The sequence below is a fragment of the Macaca nemestrina genome, chromosome 11, assembly GCF_043159975.1.
Source record: "Macaca nemestrina isolate mMacNem1 chromosome 11, mMacNem.hap1, whole genome shotgun sequence".
Lineage (NCBI taxonomy): Eukaryota > Metazoa > Chordata > Mammalia > Primates > Cercopithecidae > Macaca > Macaca nemestrina.
The window spans coordinates 85,434,553-85,460,873 of NC_092135.1; the positions used below are offsets into that span (position 1 = coordinate 85,434,553).

General features: G+C 32.3%; 1 protein-coding gene across 3 annotated transcripts in view; it reads right to left on the bottom strand.

The window, feature by feature from the left end:
• Positions 1 to 563: 563 nt before the first annotated feature.
• The window catches only part of LOC105468250 (tissue factor pathway inhibitor), a 103,402-nt gene continuing 77,644 nt past the window's right edge, over positions 564 to 26,321 (bottom strand). For 2 of the 3 annotated variants that reach the window (XM_071073033.1, XM_011718353.3), the window contains 5 exons: positions 24,151 to 24,189; positions 20,588 to 20,764; positions 19,903 to 19,995; positions 3,033 to 3,212; positions 564 to 2,323 (listed from right to left, as the gene is read on the bottom strand). In XM_071073033.1, the coding sequence (XP_070929134.1) occupies positions 2,217 to 2,323; positions 3,033 to 3,212; positions 19,903 to 19,995; positions 20,588 to 20,764; positions 24,151 to 24,189 (596 nt within the window). In that variant the 3' untranslated portion in view covers positions 564 to 2,216. Of the gene's footprint in view, positions 2,324 to 3,032; positions 3,213 to 11,253; positions 14,068 to 19,902; positions 19,996 to 20,587; positions 20,765 to 24,150; positions 24,190 to 26,321 lie in introns of those variants that run through there. The other variant, XM_011718354.3, reaches the window with a different exon arrangement.

Genomic DNA, 26,321 nt, shown 5'->3' on the forward strand with positions numbered 1-26,321 from the left:
TTTCACAAGGGCCTTTGATTTCCAAAACTCTCAAATTCCACAACAAAGACTCACTTTAAGGCAATTATTTATGTACTGAACATTTGAATCAAGATGTAATATTTTCCTTAAGTGAAAAAAGCTGATACTATTTTGTAATGATAAAATTTGTATACCACAGTAGAAAAGGATTTGTAATTATATGTTAGTACTTTTGATATTCCATATTGAAACACAGTAAGTCTGTAGCTGGCATCAGCTGTACCCTGACTTCACATGAATGGCCTGGAGGGGATCATATTTTTAAACAGGAAATCAGTGTGAATTAGCTGAGTAATTAACATTCAGTGTACAGTGAGCATTCTTAACTAAATCAAAGTAGTCATGAAAGAAAGTACTGTAGGTAAACCCAAAAATATACATCAAAATTAAATGGTGAGGTTGAAGGTTGTAGTTAAGTACCAACTAGTGTGAGTTCTGGGAGCATTTTGAAAGGGTGGAGGAATGTACTAAATTTCTGAGGAATTAATACTGATGGGAAGGATTCAGTAAAGAGTAAAAATGGGGGCATTGTGGTTTATATCTGTAATCCAGCACTTTGGGAGGCTGGGGCTGGAAGATTGCTTGAGCCCAGGTGTTCAAGACAAGCCTGGGTAACATAGGGAAGCTCATCTCTACAAAAATTACATAAATTAGCTGGTATGGTGGCCTGCACCTGTAGTCCCAGCTAGGTGGGAGGTTTCAGTGACCCGTGATTGCACCACTGCACTCCAGCCTGGGTGACAGAGTGGGACCCTGTCTAAGAAAACATAACAAAACAAAAGGAAAAAGAAAAAAAAAGTAAAGAAAAAAGCCTAGGGATTGGGTGAATTTTTTTGAAAAAAAAAGCATAAGGATTTGGAGACTGTTTAGATGTGGTATATGAGGGAAAACAAGAAATCTAAACTGAGTTCAAAATTTCAATCCTGAAGAACAGGCAGAATTATACTATCATTGTTAGTGAGAAGTCATGAATCTATACTAGATGAATGAAGTGGTTGTTTCTAAATCAGTTCCGATTCAAATGTCAAATTTGAGGTGAACACTACAGAAACTGACATGTCTTGGAGGTTGTTGAGATACCAGACTGCACATGGCTCAGCAATAAATGAAAGATATAGGTCTGGATATAGTGAATTAACTCCGACTAGCACATGAATTTTCTAGTAGACTCTTCCTTGCTGATAATTTTCTCTTCAACAGAAATAACCTACTTTTTTAAAGCATGAATTGTTAGTTGCATTGTGTGCAAATCCTAATGATAACGGAATAGATTTCAGAAGGTTTAAATATTTTTGTTATTTTTAGTAAGAGAAAATATTGGGAAGCGTAGTATTAGGAAGTACATATAAATAATTCCCTTTCGATTGCCATAAAACTTATTGTTTCCATAAAGTTTCTCCTTATCATGAGTTGTATTTGATACACAATTATTCAATCATCTTGACTGATAGAATGGGCTACGGTCAAACAAAAAGATTTTTTTTTTTGCCTGCCTGATTTGGATTGCCTGCCTGATTTGGATTGGTTTTTTTTTTTTTTTGCCTGCCTGATTTGGATTGGTCAAACCAATCCAAATCAGGCAGGCACATGATGCAGAGTTGACTGTTCAAAGACAATTTAGCTCAATATTGATGGAAGTACTGGTTAGTACAAAAGGAGAAAAGCTATGTCTAAGGAGGGAAGCACATAATAGAATTTTGTTATTACCAGTCTTTTCAAATACACAATTGAATAATCTTTATCAGAAGCAGGTGTTTGTCACCATTTTATATGTGAAACTCAAGAAGTTCTTGATTTTTTGAGAGCTATATTCCTTAATCTGCTTACAGACTATAAAGGAGATAATCATTTACATGATCGTATCCTCAAACAAATGGTCACCAAATGGAAACAAAGGACTGATTTGATGTAGCCAGTAGTATGATAATCTGTAGTAAAATGCAAATACAGAAGGATCCAGAGAATATGTAATTTCCCAGTAGCCAGTTGATAAATTACAGACATAGAATAAGCAATTTAACAAGATTAGAAAAGCAGCTCTGATACAAATGTGTTGATAACAAGTACAATAAGCATAGAAAATTTAATGAACATATTAATTAAAAGCATTTTAGTAGAAGAAAAAATAGAAAATCATAGCAAAACATTTCGTATAAAATATTTAGTAGAATTAATGTTATATTGCTATAACGAATTCACATATTTTTAACAAAAACTTCTTCATATGCTATTTTCACTCTCTGCTTCTTTCTTTTTCTTTTGGTTTTAATTAGGCCTCCTTTTGATATTCTTTGGATGAAACCTATAAGAGGAAGAGGAATAAGTTAATGTGTGATAAAATAACACAATGAAACATTTTATCTAAAATCCTCTCAAAGTATCTTTCAATATTTAAATCCAAAAGATGTTATTGATTTAAAAGCCTTTAATTTGTCCATGTATTCGTGTAGAACAATCTATTTTTAAGGAAGTTACTTTGCATATATGAGTTAATAAAAATGGATAAGCATGCCGTTCATTTTTATTATTCATTCATCTTCTGTTACAAATCCATGCTTGCTTTATTTTTAAAAAGTAGATATGTGGCTGTATCTGGTTGATTAAATTACAGGTAGTTTGTATTTGCATTTTTATACTCTTCTTAGTATTTTATAAACATGCATTACTTTTCTATTCAGAAGACATTAATAAATATGTTAAAATTTTGTGTCTTACAAGAAAACTTAAAGCCATTTTGGTATAGTCTTTGAAAGTGAATGCTTAGTATTTGAACATTAAAAGAATAAAATGTTTAATTTGTTTTAAATTGATTCTTTTTCTATGAAGACATTAAAGGAAATTACAGTTATATATCTAGCAATATTATCTAAATGTAATTGAAGAGGACATTTGTTAGCTAGATCATACTTTCTTATAATAAAGATAATTAATTTCATATTTAATAGGTTATCATTTAAATTCAATTGCTATCTTAAACACTAGTTAATTAATGGGAGGAGTATCTTCTATACCTTTTTTACATGCCCTCAGACATTCTCTTTTAGAAGTAAAATTGTTTTCATTTCCCCCACATCCACTGTACTTAAATGGGCGGCATTTCCCAATGACTGAATTGTAGTAGAATCTGTTCTCATTGGCACGACACAATCCTCTGTCTGCTGGAGCAAGACACCATGAGGGACCGTGAAATTCTGAAAACATCAGGAAAACATGGTAAGCCATATGTGATAGTGAATTTCAGGCTTTCATATTGTATGTTGTTTATAGATTAATGTTGTTGCATGTGTATGTAAAACAGTAATCTGAATGAATGAATAAAGGAATAGTTAATAAAATTGGTGCATATCAATTCTAGAAAAAGGCTTAACAAGGCCCTGTGTCCACTATATTGAGATCTTTCTCCAATGAATTAAAAAAAATCTCATTTGCTAAAGAGAAGTGTTATGATTACTCTTTATATGAACAATTTGTACATAATAAAAACCACTCTTCAACAATGTAACTGCTGAAAATTTCTTACAGACACACACACACATATTCATTTACATATCATTTGTTCACAAATATTTAGCTTTAAAAAAATTCTAAAGAGCAAAGTTTTTATTTGTGATGTAACAAAAACACTGAAGCTGAGGAAGTTACCTCTCTTGACTAAACACATGCTGAATGATGTAATACAATCACAGTTTAAAGTGGAGGAATTCAGGAATAGCAAGCTTTAAGTTTCAAGGAGTGAGTCCAGATGAGATGTTTGTCTCGGTAGCATTTTTTTTATCATAAATTGAAGCTTAGTTCTAGATGAGTTAAATGTTTTTTGCAAAGGAAGCAATATTGCTAAAGCCAATGAAATGAAACATTGATTTTGGATCAGACAGATAAGCTGGTTTGTCAATGGGATCAATCAATGGTTTTCAAAAACACAAGAGTAAAATACAATTAGGGTAATAAAAGCAGCACTCATTTGCTAAATCAGAGGAGAAAATTAGTTTCAGCTCAACGTTAGTTTTTAGCTCTTTTGGAATTACTGTCAGTGAGGGGCACCTGGTGCTCTTCGGCAGCACAGCTAAGCTGCTTGATGTTAATAAACCAGTACTACAGGTAAGTTGTTGTATGGCAAGGAATCAATACAAGAAAACTTTAATGGCTTTGCCAAATGGTGAGATGTGATACAAGCAAATACAGATGAGGAAGATTTGCTAAATGTCCAATACTAGCAGAAAATAGAACTTCGAGGAATCCAGTAGTTAATGAAGGTGAATAGATTGTGCCTTAAACAAGAAGCAGTCTTTTGGCAAATAATCCCCCGAGATGAACAGACTGTAAAAGCAAAGAAAAGAAATAAAACAAAGTGAGAAAAAATGAGAAAAAATCTCAAATTGATATGAACATTTTTTACCACCTCCTGCCTTCTAGATATTTAAATAAGGACTAGAGTGTCTTCATATAGTAACTCAGGTAACAAAAAATATTCTAGGAAATATGAGAGGGAATGAATACTGTGAGAATCATTTATGAGAAGAAATTTGAAACAGGTGATATTCTTGTGCCAAACTATATATATATACATATATATATACAGTGTATATATATATTTATATAGTTTATATAACATTTATATATATATAAACACACATACTTAAGTCTTTGACTAGGTATATATGCAGTGATTTTAAGAAGACCTTCTAGGATTTGTAAAATGAAAATATCGTTTTAAATCATACGTAGCCCTTTATGTTTTACCTTATCCTATGTGGGGATTATAGTGCATGATTTTTAAAATAATTTTTATTGTGTATGTGTGAGGTTTACAAAATGATGTTATGGGATATATATAGATACTAAAATAGTTGCTATAGCGAAGCAGATTAACATATCCATCTTCTCACAGCTACATTTTTGTGTGTGTGACAAGAGTAGCTAAAGTCTACTTACATAACAAAAATCCCTAACACAATACTTTTTCACTAACTGTCGTCTTCATGTTGTACATTAGATCTCTAGGCTTATTTATCCTACATGCCTGTATTTTGTATCCTTTGACATGATGATATGCCATCATAAATCAAAGTTGAATGGTTAGAATGTGTGCTAGACATTCTAGAAAATGTTGACATTTCCTGTCACTAAGAATCATTTATATTAGAGGAATTTTCTAGCAGTCTAGGAGAGTTATATTGTAATTGAGTTGTACTATTGTACAAACTTTTCCAATGTGTCTGATGTGTATTATCATTCTTGCACAGTGTAGAATATAAAATGATTAATTGCCACCACTTTGAACTCATGAGCTTCCAGTTATCACCTATGTTCAGAAACAAAAGAGATGCACTAGATGCAATTAGCCTAATTTGAGAAACAGAGAAAACAGAGGAAATTGCTATCCCTTTTTTTTTCCTGTTTAAACACCCACAGTAACTTCGAAATAGATGTGTATGATAAAATGATATGCAACTTATACATCAATTTCACTTTAGCATTTTGTGTGTAAGATATATCTGCCCATAGTAAGTTGCAGATAATGTGTTGAATGTGGTTGTAAATTGTATCCTTCTTTGCAAATGTTAGTTGTTACATCTTAATAGCAATGCCAGACATCAAGCCCCCTTATTCCAGAATGGAGAAAATTTTTTGTTGACAAGGCGCAAACTTCTTCTCTTTTCCCACATAGAACCTACAGTAAACATGGCCCAATCATAAAATCAAGGTTATTTCAAAATGAGAAAAAGCTAGCCTAGTACATATGGGGCTACAGTCCCTAGATTGGAGGTATGAGAAGAGGAGCCTCTGTTGTCATAGACCAAGAACAGCAGGTAAACCCTAGAACCATTCGGGCCTTTCCATCGAAGCTGAAACCGTGGAAGATATACCACAGATGTGGTGGAGATACATACGCTAGCTTCTGTCTTCCTTTGACCATCCAGTCATCCAACAACGGCTGCCATTTACCAAATCTTTTCAGAAGCCAGAGGAGAAAGTTCCCCATAAAAACCACACAAGGCAGGTTGAAAGCAGGGGGTTGGTTTGAGAGCAAACAGCCAGTTGACCAGCATAGATGCCAGCAGAGAAAATTTCACTAAATTATCCAAGGCATCAGATGGCCTCTACTAACACTCTTTATGACTTCTGAATCAGAGAGTGTCTGGCATGCTGCTTCTGACAGCCTGGGATTTGGTATGTAGATGCCCCTATTATCAGATACTTGCTCCTATTTGTCCATGATTGATGCAATGTCAGTTGTTTATCTATCTTACATCGCCCTGATTTCAACCACTGCTTACATAGATCATTCAACACAACAGAATTTTGACCCAGATCAACAGTGAGGTTCCCAACACTAGAAATGACAATATTTCGATAGTGCATTAAAATGTGAAGTTAATCACTAAGGATATTGCATTATATGTAATTAACTTTTAGAAGTTTTTAAAGATGTAATAAATTATTGTCAGTTAAGGAATAATTGTAAGGCGAGTATTCTTCAGAACATAAATTTTACCTGATATGTAAACTAATTCATTTCTCTTAAGATCATTTTAACTCTGAGCAGTAAGACTATAATTGGGTTACTGTAGCATAAATCACAGTAAAATTAAAGTAATGAAGCAAATGGTTTCTTAAAATCATTTTAGCTCCATTTGAATTTTTTTCACTTCTTGAAGAGAAAAACTTGTTTCCAAATAGCAAATTTATTCTACATATAGACCAGCACTCACCTATTCAAAATCAAGAGTTTGCTATCTACAATGAAAGAAAATACAAAGGTTTGGCAAAATGTGATTTTTTAGTTGAGATTATAATTATTCACAGAAATTTAAGATAGAATAAAAAAGACACTAACCTGACTTTTGTTCTTTTTTCCAAAGGGAATTTATTAATCAAATGCATTCTGTCTTGATTCTACCATTAATAACAAGTTGGGTACCTTCTGTCTACAGGGTTTTGATAGGTTTCAGAATTCAGGATCCACTTTTTTTTTTTTTTTTTAAGTCAGTAACTATCATGATGTAGTGTGACTGCTAAACTGTAAGACGGTGCTCTAAACTCAGTTTTACAGGTAAAGTTGTTAATGTAAATTTGCTTTGAGATTTATACAGTAAATTTTGAATCATATATTCACTTGGAATCTTTACTGTGGTATCTTTTTTATGACTCTCATTTGGCTTGCCTACTTAGGCTTTTGTTTTACTAAACAAACTAGGTTTTATGAAATATCTTACAACTTGTTAAGTACATTTATTTTTGTCTTCTGAGACTTTTTAGGGAATCAAATAAGAAATCTTTTTAAAAGATTTTTTGTTTATAATTTTGTAGTAAAGAGAAATATAATTATTTACTTCAAATTATCTTTGTAAAATTTGAAATAATATAAAAGTATAACAAATGTAAAACAAAATTTATCCATAATTTGATTCTTACCCTTTAACCACTACCGATGGTTTACATATCTTCAAATTGTTTGCATATGCAAATGTATTAGTATAATATTCTATATTTATTACTATACTTGATAATATTTTGTGGCTGTGTCTCTGTATTTTTATATAGACCTCATTCTTTTTAATGTAGGTACAGTATTTCATTTTATGAGTTAACTACAGTATATTTAGTCAAATGAACATATAGATTATTATAATTTTTTTTTTTCAGTTCCAGACAATAGCTCATGAATACCCATGTACATTGGTTCAGGTACTTCCAGAGGACAAGCTTCTAAAATTAGAATTATGCAAAATCTATATTCAATGTATAACTTGGTAGATGTTGCTGAATTTTCCACTGAAACTTTTCACAAATTTATGTACCTACGATGACATTTAAAGTGCCTAAACCATTTAGCAAAACATGGACCTTACAGATATGAATTTATCTACTATTCAACACTTTTTTTCTTCCCCATGCCAACAAAAGTAGAAAGGTACTATGTGGGACGAGAAACTGCTTATAGCTTGCCAAATGTTATATGAAATATCATTTACATAAAATCTAAATGTCACTAATTTGAAGATGCACTATTATTTTATGTACTACTCATGAAGAAAGAAAAACACGGCCGGGTGCGGTGGCTCACACCTGTAATTCCAGCACTTTGGGAGGCCGAGGTGGGTGGATCACCTGAGGTCCAGAGTTTGAGACCAGCCTGGCCGACTAGGTGAAACCCTGTCTCTACTAAGAATACACAAATTAGTTGGGCGTGGTGGCACACAGCTGTGGTCCCAGCTACTAGGGAGGCTGAGGCAGGAGAGTCACTTGAACTCCAGAGGCGAATGTTGCAAGTGAGTCAAGATTGCGCCACTGCACTTCAGCCTGGGTGACAGAACAAGACTCCATCTCAAAAAAAAACAGAAAGAAAAAAATATATATATATAATTACACTATTATACACTATCAGTTATAAGTTTCATCATGATTAGAATTGTTAGAATGTACAAAAACCTGCATGTTAGAATCAAGAAAATGTAATAATTTATATTTTGTGCCAACACACAAATACATACACATACATATACAAACACATATAAATGAGAATAGAATTTATATACGTATGCATTGGGCAAATATTTAAAAGGACTTGCAATCAGTTGGGAGGATGACTACTATAGAGATAGCTTTATTAGGTAGGGAGCTTAGACATTTGCTAGGTTAAATTTTACAAAAAGATACTTTTATGCTGAGCTTATTCTATATTGTTACATCTCCTCCAGCAGCTACTTCCAGTCTTGAACTTTATTTACTTTGTGATAAGTTGAAATACACAAGGAAAGAGTAAAATGAAATATGCTATAATGCCAACAATGATTGTTTCTGCATAATGTGGATATGGCCAGTGTGTCTTCTTTTATTTTCTTTTTTATTCAAATTATCTGCAATTATAATGCTCAAGATATATGACAGAAAAAATACGTTAGAGTGAGTCCAGTGTCCTGAGGTAATAGATAAAAGGCTAGAGATTAGAGATTGGAATCTGTTTCTGAGTAGGAATGTGTGGTAAACCTGTCCCTCTCTCTGTAAAAAAGAAAGAGTATGTATCTCTACTCATTAATCAGGAGAAGTGGTATTAAATTGGTGGAAACCAATAATCTATAAAGAAACAACAACAACAAAAAAAACGGGGCAGGGAATGGAAAAACGAGCACTGTGGACCTTTTTTTTCTCCCCTATGTGTATACTGGGCCACTTACCTGAGGATAATAGAAGGAGGGTTGCCAGTGAACTTGAAATTGAAAGGTGATGAAGAATAGACTGAGTGAAACCTTGCCCAGACAGAAACTCCCTCCGCATATTAAAAGGGAAGGAAATAAATTGGGTAGATGTTCTCTGGGTTGGATTTCTTTGCCTAGATACTGCCTAATCCATGGACAGAGTTCATAAAGTCAGGTTCCTTCAGGGATTTGTCTAAGCAAAGCCACAAAGAAAGAAAGCCATAGTATAATTCTAGATTATACAACTATTGAGTATACTTTCTTCTAAGATAATTATGTCTAATAATGCATGAGAAAAACTTTCTTCATGACATATACGTAAAATTTTAAACCCTACAAAATTTTAGTAAAAGTAAAAATTAGCATTTAGTCTGTTGATCAGTTTTTTAGGAAGAATGGGATTTTAGTAAGCAGAGGATACAGAGAAGCATATGGGTGAAGGAAAGTAAAAACACAAAGGTCAGAAGGTTTCTAGTTTGCTTGGCGGTACTTTGCAAACTCCAGGCTGTCTGGAGAACACAACACAAAAAAGACTATAGTGGGATACAGGGCTGGAAAAATACATTTAGGTCAAATTAAGAAGGTTCTTGAATACTACTATATTTGGATTTTACAATGCAGACAATAATGAGCCACTGAAATTATTGAAGAAGGAAAAGACAAGTTCTGATCTCATTGAATACATGAAGGAAACTCAACCAGGCATATTTAGCTTGAATCCAGTAACTTTCAATAGAGAATAATATAAAATTACCATAACCGAAGCAGTTACCATGGGAGTAGCTAAAATTAAGCACCAGATTGAATTTGGGCAGGTAGAGAGCTAGAGATGAAATAATTCTAGTGTTTCTGCATTCAGAAGATGTAATATTTTTCCAATATGTTATGAAACATTATAGAATAAATTCTACTTAGAATGTTGTATTTTTTGTAACTTTTGGTGGCTTTTTTTCGTTGTGGCTTTACCTAGAAAAATATATGAATATAAAGATGAAATTGTAGACTATGTCCATGGATTAGCCAGCATCCAGGCAAATGAATTTGAAGTGGAAGATGAAGATAGAGCTCAAGTTTTGAAAACATAGAATATTTTAATGTTGACATTGTTTAATGAATGTAAAATGTTATTGTGACTCTGTTCTCCTGTAACCCTTGTGCAGGTCTCTGTCTTAGCATGTAACACAGGCATTGAAGTCATCTATTTATTTATCTTTTTCCCTATTTGACAAACACACCTATAAAGGACAAAATTACACTCTTCTTATTCTCATATTCCTAGTACCTATGGTAGTTATTGCCATGTAGGAGATACTCAATGTTTGCTGAAATGAACTGAAATTAGGAAGTACACAGATCTGTACCTTAGGTCATAAGATAAAGTTGAAAATATAGGTCTATATGTCTTTCAATTACTTATAAGATCCAAAGACAAAAAAAAAATTTGTATTTATAACTATATTTGAATTTTCAAGTGCTATATATATTATTTCAAATAATCTTAGCATAAAATATGTTAAATAAAGATACATCAGATCAAGTTTACAGACTTTAGCTGCATTAAAAATGATCAATAATAAAATGTATACAAATAGCACTCATTTTTTGGGCTATAAAGCTCAGATGAAAATAGGTCATCATCATCATCATTGAAAACAACCTCAAAAATTAATACTTCGTACTCTAATTGTGTGCTCAACACTGGGTTAAGAATTTTATGTCTCATTACAGTTTTACAAAAGTTTTGAGATATTTCTTGCCACATAAAATAAATGAGGAACCTGAAGCTGAGAGAAGTTTTGTAATCTTTTTTCAAGGCCACAGACTGAGTCAGAAAATAGCAGAACTGGAATTAAAAACCACATCTTTCTTTCTACAACGTCAATGCTCTAAACCACTAACATATGTCATTCTGAAAACTAATTAGAAAATTAAGAAAATAGTAGTACCTGAGCAAAAATATTTTAATAATTTTATCAGATAAAAAAAATTGTCACAACTTCTCATTTAGAACTGATGTCCAAATTCAGGTTCAGAACATGTTAAGTATACTATAGTCCACAGTTATAAGCATGAAGTTGAAGTTTTCTAAGTTTGAAAGAGTTCTAATCAAAATAGGTCACCACACAAGTCTTGGGGCAACAACGCTGATTCAAACAGTATTTAGAGAGCTTGAACATTTGAAGGCAACAAGTATTGAGTTGAGATGGTCAACACGGACTGATTCTAGAAACAACCACACCAAAGTTACAGTCTTGCATCCATGTGATCATATCTGCACTGGTCACTCAGATCCATGTAATGGTATTACATACAATTAAAAGCTGGAAACCCCTCTCCACTACATCCTTAGAAGAGGCAGAGTTGGAATTTTCCTGATCAACAAATTTTATTTATTTATTTTGAGAGAGTCTTGCTGTCATCCAGGCTGGAGTGCAGTGGCACAATTACAGCTCACTGCAGGCTCAACCTCCCCAGCTCAAGCAATCCTCCCACCTCAGCCTCCAGAGTAGGTGGGTTTACAATCACAGGCCACCACACTGGGCTAATTATTTTATTTTTTTGGAGAGACAGGATCTCTGCATGTCGCTCAGGCTGGTCTTGAACTCCTGGGCTCAAGCTATCTTCCCACCCCAGCCTCCCAAAGTGCTGGTATTACAGGAGTGAGCCACTGCACCCAGCCACCATTTTGTATTAATACTTCTTAACTTCATTTCTGCAAAGATTTTCTATTACTCAAATAGAAAAAAGGAAGAGAATTACACACGACATAGAGTAGCTCAAGTTTGTCTGAGCTATTCTTACCACATTACTAACCTGCCCTATACCAGTTACTATTAAATTCATATTACAATAAGGCTTTTTCTTTTTTAAGCAAAATAAGTCTTATCAAATTAGTATTATTAATTTATTAGTTTGTAGTTTGCATGGTATTAATTTGTACACAATTTTTGGTTTATAGTTGTGTAATAATCATAATGAATTTATTCCTACTATGTTACTGGTTCATACAAAATGAATGTTATTTTAAGCAATTTGGCTTACAAATTGGAAGTCTGTGATTTTTTCCTTTTAAAGACATCTATAGATTATTCAAGCTTGAGAAACACTTCTCTGGAGGACTCTTATGACTGGGGCAACAAATTATCTGTGTTAAGACTAAAGATGGTCCAGGAAGAAAGGGATTAGAAAAGTAGACAGTGGTCATCTAGGGTGACTGCATTTTGATGGCAGTGATTTTGGCAGAGATGAAGTGCCACATTTTTGTTTCTCATCAGCATTCCTGTCAGGAAGTAGAAAACTTGCTGGGTGCTGTCCAAAACTTGTTATCTATTTTTGGAAAGCCAGCTTGTCAGAAAATCAGAATATGAGGCTCCAGATTTACTATGCAGGCGCCTTTAGATTATGAGGGATGTTCCTGTGCTTCTTGGTCTTAGAACACATAATGAAAGGCAAGATACTTCTTTAGAACTATGAAAGTGGACTGTGGATGAAGTGGTTTTTTGTTTGTTTGTTCGTTTTTTAAGAACTGTAAACAGTGCTTGTGGTGACCTGTGGTATGCAGCTGGATGTGGAGCTCTTTAGCTGGTGAGGGATAGTTTCTCTCCAGAAAGTTCTCATGCTTGCAGTATTCCTCTACATGCAATCACACCTTCAACAAGAAGCCAAGGAGATAATAACAATCCCATGCAGATTTATAAGTTGACTATATCAGTGATTGTGTTTGACTGTCCATTAGGCCCTTTGTGAACATAACACCTGTTTCAGAAGGCTAGTGATAACAAAAATATTTTTAAAAATGTATTTATATATGCATAGATTTTATTTTCTATTTTTTCCACATAAATGGAAAGTATGTCTGGAGGTCATACATTGAATACATTTAGGAGAGGGATAGAGTTTCAAGTAGCAAAAGGATCTTCAGGATGTCATCCAATTACTTTCCCTGGACCTGGAGGCTGGCAGGAAGCAATGTAGAACTGGGTCAGGTATATAGGTGTTCCCTTTCCCAGTTAGTGGCCAACTAGAATTGGGTTGGCAGTAGCTTTTTAAGTCTACCTGAATTTTTTCCCCCCAGAATATCATAAAGCTGATGTTGTTCCCAGTTAGCTCTCAAGAGTTGATGTATGGGGCCAGGCACAGTAGCTCACGCCTGTAATCCCAGCACTTTGGGAGGCCAAGGCAATCACCTGAGGTCAGGAGTTCAAGACCAGCCTGACTAAAATGGTGAAACCTTGTCTCTACTAAAAATACAAAAAATTAGCCCAGTGTGGTGGCGAGCGCCTGTAATCTGAGCTACTTGGGAGGCAGAGGCAGGAGAATCCCTTGAACCTGGGAGGCGGAGGTTGCAGTGAGCCGAGATCACGCCATTGCACTCCAGCCTGGGCAATAAGAGTGAAACTCCCTCTCAAAAACAACAACAAAAAACAAAACAAAAAACCAAAGAGTTGATGTATGGAAGCAAAGGGATATATAAAAATCAGAAAAAAAAAAATGACTTTTTTTTTTTTCATGAATAGTTAGGTCCAGTCAAAAGGCTCACAACTAGCATGAACTCCTGAGAACATTCATATTTCTTTGCTAGTTAGACATTTACCAGCGAGGTGCTGTGAGAACACTATGTTTACTATGCATGTAAATATTAAAACTTTATTAGCAGTAGGCTACCGAAGGCATCATTTATACATATAAATATTAAGGAAATGCCAAAAGCACAAATATTAACATAGGCATAAAATACTATCCAATCCTAGAAAGAACATGGATGCATGAATGCAGAAGGCGTTCAGAAAGACTTGGTAAATATGAGCCGCATTCTTCCAACCATCATTTGTTCCTTCTTTTGTAACTGTGGATCACAAAATTAATAAATAAAAAATGTGAGTCATCTTTACATGTTTAACACTGTGATCAATGCTGAGGGTGGGAGAAGTCTATAAACTGCATAGCACATTAACTTTTTCTTCAAAAAATCTTGTAATCTAGACAGTGAGGTAGAGCAAACACAATATCTAATAATACAGATATTAAAGGAATCATAGTAAGAAGCCAGGGGAGAGAGACAGAAAGAAGGCCTCCTTATGGTAGTGAAAAGGCAGATTGGTTAAGAAGATGAGGAGGGTCAGTCAATTTTAGATCGGGAAAATCACATAAAACATCCTTTAGAATGAAAGTGAATAATTTGTGTTTAATGGTAATGAAGAGGCCAATTTGAATGGATGGAAAAAAGTTGTACTTAAGGGACAGAAAATATCTGCAATAGATAGAAGACTAATGGACAATGCAGACAGATTTTAGGCAAGTGGACAAAGCTAAATTACTCACATGATCAATGAATAGAAATAGGACAGTGATGTCAAAAAGGTCATGTATAATTTGTTACATCTGACTGCTCCTTTTTGTCTCTCTCTCTCTCTTGCTCTCTCTCTCTCTAATATGCTTTAGTTTACTTATGTTAGATATATAATTATACTATGTGTAATGTATATATACAATATCTGAGTTATATCTGAGCTTTCTGATATCTGTTTATCTATTTGTCTCATGTCTATACAGCCTGGTTTGCCTAAGCCCCTATTAGTTTATACTTATTTTGGGAGGATATCACGTTCATATATATATATAAATATATATATAAATATATATAAATATATATGTTAATATATATAAATATATAATATATAGAAATTTATATAATATATATAAATAATATATAAAAATATATATTAATATATAAATATATATAAATATATTTGTAAATTATATATATATATAATTTAAAAATACTAAAATACTTTTAAATATAAAACTATTTTTTGTAGAGTCACCAAAATGACAATTCCAATTTTATGTCAATGCATACATATATTTAAAATAGACATATACCTTAATTTTTTAACACCCTCTTTAACTATCATTAGTGTTCCAAATTGGATGACATGATTGTTTAGGTAATCTAACCATGAAGGATTGATGATATGAACAAAATAAATATGAGTGAAAATGGAAGAGACAGAAATAAACATTTCATAAAAAGCAATGAAATTTAATGAATGACTGGAAGAATTGAAGTGATACAAAGAAAATTACTAATCATTCAAATTGGAATAATCAGAAAAACAGTGGAAAAACTCAAAAACTTTGGAAACTTGGGAATGTCGAAAAGATAAAGAACAATTATACAAATAAACATCTTTTGACCTTGAAGCCCCATGATACTTCTCTGTGACAATAATCTCATCTTGTTTCTAATAAACACATTCAAACTCTTCAAGTTTCCATATATGCATTAATTTAGTTCTAGTATTAATTCTTCTTAAAATATTAGTCATGATTTTGAGACTGTATATTTACTGATGCATTTATCTGAATAACTAGAGACTTTTTGAGTGTCTGAAATAAAAATTTGTTCTGCAAATAGGAACTTACAAAGGAGTTGTTTTACAAATGAGAATCTAAAGCCTGGTGAGTTAAGCGTACTACTCTGAATCACATGGATAATAATAATGAGGAACCCTACACCAACTGACTAGATATCAGGCACTGTCCTAAGAAAGTTATATATTTTGACTGATTTAACCTCATAACACAACCTATCAAGTTAGTACTATAGTATTACCATCCTCATTTTACACTGGAAAGACGAAACTCAGTTTAAGAAATATCTGAGGGTCACACAGCTATTAGTTGAAGAGTTGGGAATTTAACTCATGTCTTCAGGCTGAAAGGTTTTTTATTTGCTATATCATTTCAATCATGTGGGAAATCAAGAAGAACCAATTTTGATGGTTTTCAATTCTAGAGTTTATGCACAAAATGGCACACATTTAGGGAAATTGCTTTAGAAATATTTCTTTTATACATGTGGAGAGAACACATTTATTTGAACTACATGGATATACTCAACACAGCCTATCAAACTGAAATAATGCACTCACACTCAGGGATATGCTTACAAATCATTATTTAAAATCTCTTAAGGAAGCATAAGACTGTCTTTGAGATTACCTAAATAACTTGTTAATATTGAAATGTGGAAATAAAAAGAAAAATTACACCTGAATTGTGCTTAGTAAGTATTCAAGTATCTTGAATCAAGAAAGCTTACTGGAAAACATATCTTGAAAGTTGTTTACAACATTCTAGTAATTAAAAATAAATAGCAATTTTTAAAAAGTCACATTCTAATAATGTTTAAACTTCTAAAATGTTTCCATAATATCATGAAGAAAAACATTAAAATTATACTTATAAATATTTCACTTAATAATAATTGAATTTTAGAATATTCAAATACTCTACTTAAAAATTGTTATTTAGTGGAAAGAATTTTAAAAGAATGGTGTTCCATTTATGGTGTTCCATTTATGTTGTGGGGCAGATTATTATTCCTGTACATTGAATTGAAACTTTAAAGGATTTACAGCTTTTCAAAATAATCTGATACCACAGAGAACCTTACACATTTGATAAAACCCTTGAAAAACAAAGTTTTATGTATACAAAGAATTGCATTTTCTTAAGCGACAATAGAATGTATCAATATAATTGTAAGCAGTGACAGATGTAATTATATTTGATTGGGGAAATTAAGAGGTGTCTATAGATCTCAGCAAATCCCTCAGACAGAAGTGACAAGGGGTCCTCTAGGTTTTAGACAGAGTACAGGGACATCTGCCTTCCCACTTCTGCATCTTGGCTGGGGCAGATTAGAAATCATGTAGGTTTTAAGAAGAATGGCAACATAGTTTCATCGACAATCCATGTTATGCCATCCTTAATATCAAATGTCTCCTAGTTATTGCAACATTGTTTCATGTTTTAAGTTAGGAAAGAAGGAAGGAAGGAAAGGAAAGGGAAGGGAAGGGAAGGGAAGGGAGGAGGGAGGGAGGGAGGGAGGGAGGGAGGGAGGGAAGGAAGGAAGGAAGGAAGGAAGGAAGGAAGGAAGGAAGGAAGGAAGGAAGGAAGGAAGGAAGGAAGGAGGGAGGGAGGGAGGGAGGGAGGGAGGGAGGGAGGGAAGGAAGGAAGGAAGGAAAGAAGGAAAGAAAGGGAAGGAAGGAAAGAAGGAAAGAAAGGGAAGGAAAGAAGGAAAGAAAAAGAAGGAAGGAAAGAAAGAAAGGGAAGGAAGGAAGGAAAGAAAGAAAGAAGGAAAGAGGAAAGGAAGGAAGGAAGGAAGAAGGAAGGAAGGAAGGAAGGAAGGAAGGAAGGAAGGAAGGAGAAAGAAATACATTATGCTCCTAGAAAAAGAGGAAAATTGATCAAATTGGCTGGAGGAATGTTGATTTTGAGGCCAATATACACAATAAAAAAATAAAAGTTTTCTAGACAAATAAAGGAGACATTTGCCCTAATTTTAAGTGCAGTTATGATAATATTATTCCTTAAATGTCTATTATTCTGAATAAATTATTGTTAATATTGTTTTCTTTTAAATTCATGTTGTCAATTCTTACTGCTTACTTAGTTAGTAATTTGCTTTTACAAGCATTTATTTATTTGTTACAATTTTCAATGTGGAGCTACATAATAAACTAAAGAAGACACATATCAGAGGGCATTTAAAACTCATTAATATTACTTTCTCACACTTATTTTCATTTTGCCCTTTCTAATTTGGTAGTACGCTTACCAAAATTTTAAATTTTATGCTTCAAAAAATTTAAGTTGAAACTATTCCGTAGCCTACTCTACTCACTTTAAAGATAAATGACTGCAGATCTCCACTTGAATTGGTAAAATAATTCAAACAAAAATATTCAAATATGTTGCAAACTGATTTCATACATTTCTTGTACTTGTTGATATACTGTGTCACATGTATATTTAAATCTGTTAATAATTTTGTCATTCTAAATTTTCTTTTACAGCAGTAAGATTTAGTGTGCTTTTGAAAATATAATACTTAACTGAATAAAACAAAATATGAGTGAAAAATATAAAGCTGGAAAGACATGAAGAAACAATGAAATGATAGTACTTAATTTTTCAGATAAAAAATCAGAATCACAAAGGTATTAATTTTTACAAATGAAGTAGTATTTAAAAATTAGACTCAAGTTCATCTGGCATTCAATTCACTGCTCTACCTATTGAATGTAAAGGGCCTGAAGTCATTTTGAATATATCGTACTTTCCTACTCCCACTGAAAGCTTGCATTCCCTTAATGACCTCTTAAGTACTAATTGAACACTTACCGAATGCCTACAATTTAGGGAATTTATTAATCCCTGAGACAGTCATCAATTTTTTTAAGATCTCACATAAGAAAGAAGCATATTATAGAAAGGTATTTATACTTCAGCTCTCACACACTAATCCTCATGCTTAGGCTGGGTTGAGGGGGATAAGGGAGAATGGGGATGGGGGTCTGGGGAGGGTCTGAAATAGGCAGGACTAAAGGGTAAGGCATGCAGAGAACTTCTCCTTTCACATAATAGTGTTTCAATTATTAAAAGCACATATTATGCTCCCTCGTAGATCTCACGTCTCTTTACACTTTCCATTTCCTCTTTAATCGTGTTTCAAATCCTCCTTGTGATTTCCAAGGTGTGACATTCAGTGCTGAAGCAAGATCCACAAATGATTAGATCACTGTGGGACTCAGCTGAACATTCACACACTCTTTCTAGATAAGTCGGAGTCAACATTTTAATGCTTCAAATCCACCTGGGCAAGAGTTTTGTTTGCATTCTGTTGGCTTGCTTGCTTAGTTGCTCGTTTGTTTGTCTGCTATAAAGAGGAGTAGCTCAAAGCCAATCTGATTCTGATAAATGGTCAGTAGATAATTCCTGGGCCAAACACTATGTTTCTTTCTTTTTTTAAAAAAAATTATTTTAATCCTAAGATTGCAATTTTAATAGTTACAGAATTCCTTACACTCAGGCTAAGTTTATATATAAACATGCCAAGTTTACATTTGACATGTTCACATGGACTACTTCTAAGCAAAATCTTAAACATCTGAATAAGAACATGTGATTTTTATAATTTAGCTAAGATCTAATATTTTTACACTGGTAATTTTTAGCTTTTTAAGTTATTTCTAACTGCCCAGATATTTGTGGTTCCTGATTATATTTTCCAGTATTTTCACTATTTTCTCAGCTCTGCATTTTGTGGAAATATTTTCTGTATATTCATTTAAATCTGATAAATAAGTTAACAGACAAGAACATAAAAAAGAGTCCTGAAGAATTCAAAAGGAAATTCCCTCCAGAGTGACATAAACATTTAGGCATGGTTATTCAGTCCATTTCTAATCTGTCCTCTGAGTAACACCAGAGACCTTGCCTAGCGCTACACTGACTTTAAAAGCACTTTAAACTGCCTTTGATGCACTGCTGTGCCAGTAAAATGATTTACCATCTTACACCGAGGCTGATAATTCCTAGTGTTGTTTTACAAAATAAATTTGGCATAGAGCTAAATATCATGTGAAAGTTTTTCATGTGATACATAATCAAAAGCCTACTTCAAAGCATATTTTAAAATAGATTAGGAAAATTGTTGCTTTCATGAGATTAAATCTCTTGAACAATTTGAATCTCAGTATTTCAACAAACACATTATTAAGCAACAACACAGGTATACGTATATTTAAAGACATACTTCTAATACACAATCCACTTCATTGTTACCGGGATAATAGTTTCCTGGAAGCTATAAAATCCACAAGATTCTTACCAAAAAAGCTGGGAACCTTGGTTGATTGTGGAGTCTGGGAGTTATTCACAGCATTGAGCTGGGTTCCATAATTATCCACCTGGAAACCATTCACTGGAAAAAAATACAGCCAATTAAAATAGATAAACATTGTCACAATCTCATATTTGGACTCATGAAGCATACAACAGTTAATAAAGAAGACTTCTGGCAATTTAATTCACATTGCTATGTTAAGTTAGCAAACAGTGAATCTTTAAATATATTGTAAGGTAATATTTCCATGAGTAACTGTAGTTCTTGGTCAAAAAAGCATGACAGTTAATGTTTAAGTCATCCCTTTAATCAATGTTACAGGCAGATAAAACTAATTGATTTTAGGTGGTAGTTTTCATTAACGGTTTGCTCTTATATTTGTATAAATGTGAAAGATTTCAACAACTCTATTGCGCCAAAATTGTACTGCAGTATTCTCAGGAAGAAAAATTAAATAATGCAACATAAAAAGAAATAGATCTATGAAAATAATTTCTTAATTTTCTATGCTTTTTAAAAAACTATAGTCACAAATGTCACATTTAATGAATACATATCTTCATTTGCATGGCTAAAACAAAATCTGAGTAGGCTTGAATATCATCTGAGATGCCTTAGTTTTAAAAGAATGCCTATAAATGTACTAAAATGAAATGAGAAATAAACTTACAACCATCTTCACAGGTGTTCTTGCATTCTTCCAGTGTCTCAAAATTGTTCATATTGCCCAGGCATCCACCATACTTGAAACGTTCACACTGTTTTGACTGATTGTTATAAAAATACCTGGTAATATAACCTCGACATATTCCAGGATCTTCTTCCAAAAAGCAGAAATCTGGCTTTTCTAGAAATTATAAAAATGTCAGAAGGCAATATTCTTTTGTGTAAATAAATTACTGATTTTAATAAAATTTATAAATAACTGGCTAAGTTATTTAAGGAGTAAGCATAAAAATTAAAAAGTAAAAAATCCAACTTTATCCACAGCTATACACTATTAAAATTATCTATCGTTATTTTGGGATTGGCATTTCAAATTCTAAATTTCTCATTGTAAATTATTAGGGAGTTAACTATCATTTTATTAACAAATTTAAGGAATAAAATATTATTTTACCATTTACCACTCTTGCTTTGAAATTACAAAACTTTATGGCAAAAATGTGGTTTAATTATTTTTAATATGTTTATGTGTATTAACATTTAGGAAAGGTCTATGAACATTTCAAGGTATTGAGGGTGGCTGCTCAGGAAAAGCAGTTTAGTGCGTTGCTTAACAAACCTACACGTTGTGCACATGTACCCTAGAACATAAAGTACAATTTTAAAAAAAAAGAATGGTTTAAATTTTTAAAAGTTGAAAAAGAAGATTTGAGGGGATGGAAGTTTTCATGGCTAGCCTTAGAAGTTCCTGAATTCTTATGCGGGAATTAATATCCGTACTAGGTAGCACATCCTCTACTGCTGTGTCATTTTTATTTTTTCCTTCTTCTTGTCATTGGAATGACTTCAATAATGCAGAGGCAGAAAGGAAATACATGTTCAAGGATTGGAGAGGCTTTTGCAAAAGACTAATACTTCTTCTTTGATAGTGCTCCAAAGCAGGCTAAACACAGCTGTCATAGAAGTTGTGCCACTGTGATCTACATCACCAGCTCTGTCTACATGCATGCACTGTGAAAAGAAGTGAGCTAATTTTCAAAATTATTATGTGCACCGGCATATTTGGCTTGAATTTTTAGAACAAAATTCCAATTTCTCAATTTTTTTCCTGCAAGTATATTACCATATTGGCAAAATTGAACTGTGGTAACCTTTTTCATCTTAAAGCAACTTGTTCTTCTATGTCAGGGAAGCAATACCCACAAGTATTTTACTATAAAAAAGAACATGTATTAATGATGTTAATGATTTCTGCAACCGTTGCAGATCTATAAAAGAACCAACACCTTATTAAAAAGTTATTTTATTAAGTAAAACTTCCTACTATAATATAGTTTTAAAAGTCTATTTTCTATAACTTTTCAATATATTAATTTGAAAGTTAACATTGTTTCTTCTGTTTTGCCTCTTGTTTTTTCAAATGAATGTTTTTATGATGTTTAGTTAAGTGTAATAATATGTGGGGGAAATGAATAAAACAATTCTTTAAAATTTTATAACATTTTATAAGGTAAAAAATACATTGAATTACTATCATATGATTTGTTTTAGTTTTAATGTGTACTTTTAATGAAATTTTAAATAATCTGAACAGAGGATACAAAAACTTTGTTTGCCAAAAGTGGATTGGGGAAAAATATTACATATAAAAACATAAAAGTACAACAAATTATGCTGATAAGTATAATTAAGACACTGTACATGTACATAAATATATACACCTGATATGTACCCACAAAAATTAAAAATAAACAAACAAAATAACAACAAACAATGAACTGTACAACTGAAAGTTGCTATTTTTTATATGAAACCACATTGGGAAACATGAACTTATTTGAAGACAAAGTTGAAAATAGACACATGTAAAATAATTCTTTTTTGACCTGCAGTTTAAACTACAGTTGTAAATCAAGAAATTAATTTCCCATTTTCTTCAGGTAAATAAATTAACCTTCTTATTGAATTTGCGTACATAACCCTTGCTCTAAGTTGGTGCTCAGTTGAAATTGAGTAACACAGAATGCAGACTGGATAAGCTACAGCATTATTACTGTCAACTTTTGTTTGAGTCTCAACACTTGGGAATTGTCTTGGACCAAACTTTATTTCTAAGGGATTGTATTAAATCTCAAATCTATAATGGTCCAATGTTAGGAAGCATAATATAAAGCTAACTCAAAATTGATCAAGTCTTTGTTATGAATAGGTGTTAGCATGTAAGCATTTTTAACATTCATGTGAACACAGCTTTATTCTCTAACTTTCATATAAAATATGAGTTAAGAATGATTGAATTCTGAGTTATAAATATACGCTTTATAGCATAATTTTACATTAAAATATTACCTTTATTTAATTTTTTTTCTAATTTTATGTTTTTGGGAAAAGGTCCTAATATTTAAAGCTTGGTATCTTCTTTCACAAAAATATTTATTTCCCTTTGTAGACAAAAACTTCTTTATTATAAATATGCTATTTTATTTGATATTACAGATAAAGCCTTCATTTAATTAAAGTTCTAAACATTTTTGTCAAGATTATTTTAATATTTATAGGAACCTATTTTTTAAAATTGTAAGTACATACATTTACTTATGTTTCTTGTACAAACTTTGCTATTATCTTTATTTTATACATTCTGATTCCAATTCTGGTCAGTGATTTGGGCCTAAAGATTATCGATGTGTCACAGACATTTTCAAATCTTTCCCACATAAATAAATCAAAACAAAATTTAAATGCACTTTGAATTTTGTGGTCTTTCATGTCCTGAGTTAAACTATTTTATCTCTTTGTTCAATATTTTCTCATTGAAGTGCAAATGCCATAACTGACAATTGAACCAAATCAGTTTCTAGACCTTTATTAAAAGGAGGTTTGGTTTCCCTGATCCATTGATACCATTCTTTCTTGTGCTGATATGCTTGTGAAAAGTAATTATTTTTCGCTAAAAACAATAAATAATATGATTTAAATTACACAATTAAACATACACATACATGCTAGATATTTATTTTTAAATATCTCCACTTACTTTTGCATGTATAACTGTTGGCAACTCAAGAGACATACATCCATTCCAGGGAATATTTGGTGAAACTTGCTAAAGCCACACAATGCTGAGATTAACAAGTGATTAGAGATCAGAGAAATAAAGTAAGACTCAAAACATCTAAATCTCTATCTGGAAGATACTAAAATAGCATGTGTGGCTCTGGACTATGATTGAACTAAAACTAAATATCATACTACATTAGAATTAGAGTAAATATAGTGTTTGGAGCCTCCTCTGACAAATATAATGCATATATTTTCCTAATTTTTGATTATGTCCTTGAAACACGTAATAAATCATTTCAAAAATGACATGATCAATTTCTCATATGTGTTTATGATCAATCTCTTTTATGGGTTTTTTAAATCAATCTCAGAGAAACTTAAGAATTGAATATCTATACTGAATCAAGAACCAGAAAAAACAAACAAGGAAACAAAAAAAAAAAAAGTTGAATATCCAAATGCCTTACATAAATGTTCCAAATTTACAGACAAATAAATATTCACCTTGTTGCAATGCCGTCTGTATAATCCTGTTTACATTATCTGTAATCAAAAGAATATATGAATATCAATTGCCACAATTTATGATGTCATACTATGAATTTGAATTTAACAAACAAGAATCATGTATTTATTACGATTAAAATTATTCCTATATAGCATGTCTTAATAAAAATTGAATTTCTTTTTCTTTTCTCTAAAAATTAATCTTTTCTATTTATTGTAACCATGAAGCCACTTCATTTCAATAGAGTAATGTTTTAGAAACTGTGATAAAACTTTCTAACATTTACAAAGCTGAGAATTCATAGTGACTATGTTTACCATTCAGGAGATCTGTACTAAAAGCAATTATTTAAAAAATGTGAAATATGAAAGTAATTCAAGCAACCTACATTACATATAAAAATAATTTGTTAGATACCTGGGAATAAAAGTGAAATTAACCAGAATTATTTCCTTTCCTTATTCTTTCCCTTGCTTCATTGTCTCAACCCAATCGCACGTTTCATTATTATTACCAATGTAGAGAAGAAATGAAACAAAAGGCATCTGGGACACGTTGTTTGGCTTAACATTTGAATTAACGAAATCATTTCCCTCTAAAACTAGAATGTTAGTTGTCTTTGTCCTACCATATTCCAAATATGAATTCTAAGTTCTAATTTAAATGGTAGGTAATGAAATTTAAATTGACAAAAATAAGTCTATGAAGTTTTAATTTGCTCGCATAGACATTAGGAAAGTTGAGTGATATTTATTTTGTTGTGGAATCATTTGTTTTACAGAGAGAATCTTTGGTCAAAGCAGGTTACCGTTAGTTACATGACCAGAGAGATAGAAAGGGAGCGAGAGAGAGGAGGGAAGAAAGAATGAGAGAAATGATATGAATTGGGTTATAAGCCTCTTTTAGCAACAGGATCATCCTTTTTTTCTTGAAATAGTTAATTCTTCTATGGAGAGTAAAATGTCTGTGAAAGGGAAACTAATGGACCCAAACTTCTTTTAGAATTGTACTATGTTTTATTCAATAGCTTTTTAAGAAAAACAGGTGTGTGTGTGTGTATATGTATAGCCGTATCTGTTGAAGTAAGTTGTTTCCTTTACTTTGCTTTCACTGCAACTAACCAACTTCCTATTAATGTTTTCAACTAGATTGTAGACTGTCATATAATCTGACATTAAAATATTTAGATATAAAACTAATATGTTATGATTTAATTGATAAGGAGAAGAAAGAAATGCATACATATAATGAGTACACAAGACTAGAACACTAAACAATTTTCGTTCCTGATTTACCTATTGACAATAGTCATAGGGTGGGAATATATAAATGCTTGATTAATACAATTTTTGAAAGAACGTCTATTTTGTTTGCTGTTACATTCTAAATAGGATTAATTCAGGTAATATACATGCCAACTAACTCAATGTGGTTTAGCACACTAGAATTTTAAGTGTATTTATATTACCGATAATTATCTTTGAGGAATCTAATAATAATAACCTTGGACACGATAATTTGTATGGCAATAACAGTATGAAAGCAATTAATAGTTAGAAAAGATTTATAGCAAATTATCAAGTTTTCTTAGATTTAGGCAGGACAAACCATTTAACAACGCTTTTTAAGGAGCAATGAGAGAATGTTAAACTAATTTCCATTCTAGTACTCTTTTGAATTTCAACTTATATGAATTTGTTTTAATATTTCATTATGAATATTAAGACGTAAGATTGACAACAAAAACATCCCCAAATTTGCATTTGGTTGACACACATTGGCATATGATATTTATACCTCAAACTGACTTACTGATTTTTGCTTCTAAATCCATTCAAAAGTGTGCCAGATGTAAATAATGATATGTTCATCTGGGTGTGCAAGGAGAGTGTTAGACAAATACCACTTATGTGAAGTTGGTAGAGAGTGTTGTTCAAATCTTTTATATCCTTAGTGATTGTTGTTTACTTTTTGCGTCAATTACTGAAAAAAAGGTGTCTTGGAGTATGTAAACTGAACTGAGGAATTGTACACTCTCACTTCTGTCAATTTTTTCTTTAAAAATTTTGAAGTTTTGGCCGGGCGCGGTGGCTCAAGCCTGTAATCCCAGCACTTTGGGAGGCCGAGACGGGCGGATCACGAGGTCGGGAGATCGAGACCATCCTGG